Consider the following 3,867-nt stretch of genomic DNA (forward strand, 5'->3'; position numbering starts at 1 on the left):
GGCCATTTTTCCTAATTATTTCATATCTGGGATTTTTGTTGTTGTATTTTCCTGAGAAAAATGTAATAATTATTTCAATAGCAAGTAAGTTACCTTTGACTCCACTTGACCTATTGTGAGCTCCTTATCAGGATCCGGTAGAGGGAAAGTATGTATACAATCAGTGTGAAAAAAAAGCTTAACAATGTGTATGAAAGACAACCGTGAACATTCGACTTAACAATGGACTCTGTTGTAAACAAGACCATTGTAAATTTGTTAATAATTTTTGAAATGTTGACTTTATACATATTGTTTATATCCTTCTGTCATCAACTTATTTGTCACAAGCCTGGCTTTTTTTTTATACAAATGCATGTACAACATTCTCCAGCGTAATGAATCAACTGGGAGACATAAATCCCATACGCAAGTGATAAGGGTAAAGAGCTACATAATTACGGGTAGTTGACAAGTTTAGTTGTCAGTTTGCCATCACAGTTTTCTCAAGTACAACACCAAAATGTGAAACATCTCTATAAATTCAACAGAGCCCAGCCCTAGCACAAGAACCCCTGACCTTAGGGCCATGAATTTCACAATTTTGGTAAAAGGCTCAATGCTCATCATAATCATTCAAACAGTTTGACTGCTTTATGCCCAGGAGTAAAGAAGATTTTTAAATGTTGCATTAATTTCAGTGGTTTTGGCCTCATCCCTCAGGCCCTAGGGAGGCAGGGACCATGAAATTCACAATTTTGTTCCCCTACACCCATATATGTTATAAGCCAAAATTTGTTGAAATTGGTTGAGCAGTTCAGAGGAGAAGCTGAAAATCTTTAAAATTAATGTTAACGCAAGACGGGACAGATAGCAAGATAGAGATTCAGGTGACCTAATAAGCTGGCTTCATATTTTAGCGGCTTTGGCACAGACAACGATGCACTAATTCATATTCAATTACTGCTTAAATAAGGAACTGCTTACTTTGCAGGTGCTACTGAGTTTTAAAAAAACGTAATCTCTATCTTTTTGTTATCTATGCAACAACCCTCCAATTTCTCTACATGCAGACAGTAAGCAAACAAAAATCAAAAACAATCTGTCCTTTACAACTGTTTTTATGTAACAAAGTACACCAAAGATCTGCACAGTGCAATGACACAAATAAATAGATAAAACTATCAAGTCTTTGAAGACAGATCTCCCAGCTGAGTCTGTTCTATTTTTAGCCTGGTCAGCTGGTAGGCCCTGGGTTCTGTTTGTCCTGGTCGTCTCCTGATTTTTTAGTGATGTCAGGCTTCATGGCAGGGAAAAGCAGCACCTCCTGCAAATTAACAATTGTAAGTATCAATACAAAAGCATTAAACAAAAAAATCTTCACGAAAAGGTCCACAAATTAAATATTAAATTTGTACAAAAATTGAAATATTTAAAGTTTGTATCAGTATCAAGCATTTAAACACAATCAGATGAAAAACTTATCATTCTCCTTAGAACACAGGTCCAGGGTGTAAAAATTATTATGAAGACAGGTGAGTTTTACCTTAAGGTTAATAAGCGAATTACAAAACTTTATCATGGATGGAGGGATAGCGGGGCCCTAATAACTATGACCATACCTGAACATTAATTATCCTCATAGCCTAGTTTGATCTCTGTCCCATTCTATTATAATGGAACATTTCTTACAGGCATTTCTGCCAAAGTTTGAAGCTACATGAAGGAGACATTCTAACTTAAATTTCTTTACAACTGAGCTGAAGGAATTGTCTCAAGTTCACAATTTCCTATATGCATCTGGGAGGTCAACATTACCGCTACATTGCCAAAAATTTCCACTCAATACCGCTACATTTTGTCAGATTTTCGACCGATCATTATCGCTACATTTTTCCGGCAAGAAACAACTCATTACAGCTACATACTGAATCAGCCAAAAACAACTCATTACCGCTACATATCAATTTAGTCAGGTATAGTTCGGTTTACATGAGTTCTAATCAACAGAATTCACTCACTATCTAATCAGAATGAGTACACATATACATGTATATAAATAACTCTGCAGTCGAAATTTAATTATTTAGCGTCATTGGCCACCATTGAGAAGTTTGTTACAAATCGAGGAATGCCTGCTTACTTATATAATACGATTTTTTTTATAAATTTAGAAAAAAATAAGACTTTCAAAAACTCAAAATTGTGGAGATGCGTTGAAAAGAGTTGCAAAAGCAGCTGCAAAACAGACCTCGACGAATTATTTGTTGATTTTAATTAAAAAAAAACCATCCTGTTCAAAGTCCTACTTTCACCTCCCGTGGTGAGCAGGAGGAACGGGTCTTATGCATGTACATGTATAGGTTGTACTGTACACCCATAAGTGGCTGGCTAAAGAAAGAGCAATGTAGCGGTAATGTATACTTTTTTATGTAGGGGTAACGTAAGGTTTTTTGTAGCGGTAATGACTATGTAGCGGTAATGAAAATTTTGAAAATGTAGCGGTAATGATACGCACCCATGCATCTCTAATATACCTTTATGCTGTTAACACATCTTTAGGCAGTATTACACCTTTATGATGTAATGCACCTTTATGCTGAAATATATACTTTTCTGCTGATATATACCTTTATGCTGAAATATTCCTTTATGCTGTAATGCACTTTTATGCCATTAATACACCTTTAGGTTTTTTTGAATGTACCTTTATGCTGTAAGAATCGGTGAGGAACATGGTCAGTCTGTCTATCCCCATCCCCCATCCTGCTGTGGGGGGCAGACCATACTCCAGTGACGTACAGAAGTTATCATCTACAAACATTGCTTCATCATCTCCTGCTGCTTTGTCCTGAAACACCACACACATTATTGTAAATTTGTAAGGAGCAATATCTTGTATATAGAATTTACAAAAGGGGGTGAGAACCTTGTAAGTTTTTAGAACTTGTGTTCAAACCATTTGTACATTATTTATACAATAAAATATGTACAAACCAAACCAAAGTATTAACAAATGTAGGAACTGACTAATGTTATACTGTTATGTGGTTTTCCCCTTGTTTTTGTACATCTGAACCCATGAAAATAATGGTTTTAGAACTGTGTACTGAGTACAAGATAGCAGTGTAAAGAGGATCCTTAAGGGTAAATGTGACAAAGATTTTGTAAACGAGTCCACCACCTAAAACCTATGTACCAAGGATTCATTACTTATTAAACTGAGAATACTTTGACACAATGATGCAATACACTTTAATATTACTGTAACTATCTATAATGCACATCTATATTTCAAAATTTCACACCTTTGCCTGTTGTTCAAATCTCTCCCGCTGAACTACTGGGTCATTTAACTCAGTGTAGGCATTACAAATCTCCTTCTTACACACAAACAGCTCAAATCTCTCTGTCAATCCTGGTATAGATCTATGCCTAGAAACATGACAAAATAACAAATATAATCAAATCAGATACAGTTTTCTTTTTTCATAAGTGTAAAATATTCTGTATAACTGCTAACAGATTGTTAAATCTTTCTAATCCATAGACTCACCATTTTGCCAGGGGACTCATGACTTGGGGATGATCAATAATGTATGTGGGGTTTACACATTCTTCTTCAATGAATTCTCCTACAAGCTTCAAAAGTTTTCAAAAGGATTAGTGTATTATTTATCCTTAATGTAATACATGTACAGTATATAAACATATTTGTCCATGCTGTAGTCCAAGTGGTGCATATGCCAACTTATACCCTGTTCACACAACGAGTTTAATTCGCAGTAAATTAATGCGAAGTAAATTGCGTTCAAACGACAGCTAATGCCAAGTAAACTAATGCAAATTAAAATTTTTCTTCTACAGTCAGGCGTCAGTAAGTCTATT

General features: G+C 35.2%; 1 protein-coding gene across 1 annotated transcript; it reads right to left on the bottom strand.

Moving 5' to 3' along the window:
* Positions 1–1,084: 1,084 nt before the first annotated feature.
* LOC134267458 (lysine--tRNA ligase-like) lies at positions 1,085–3,652 on the bottom strand. Its single transcript, XM_062749668.1, has 4 exons — positions 3,536–3,652; positions 3,288–3,414; positions 2,687–2,830; positions 1,085–1,306 (listed from the first exon to the last, which is right to left on the bottom strand). Exons 1-4 carry the CDS (start codon positions 3,553–3,555, stop codon positions 1,217–1,219), a joined length of 381 nt encoding a protein of 126 aa, XP_062605652.1. The 5' UTR covers positions 3,556–3,652; the 3' UTR covers positions 1,085–1,216.
* Between the last annotated feature and the right edge of the window lie 215 nt (positions 3,653–3,867).

Source organism: Saccostrea cucullata, unplaced genomic scaffold (genome assembly GCF_032062105.1).
Source record: "Saccostrea cucullata isolate Sc308-1 unplaced genomic scaffold, CSIRO_AGI_Scuc_v1 ctg15508, whole genome shotgun sequence".
Lineage (NCBI taxonomy): Eukaryota > Metazoa > Mollusca > Bivalvia > Ostreida > Ostreidae > Saccostrea > Saccostrea cuccullata.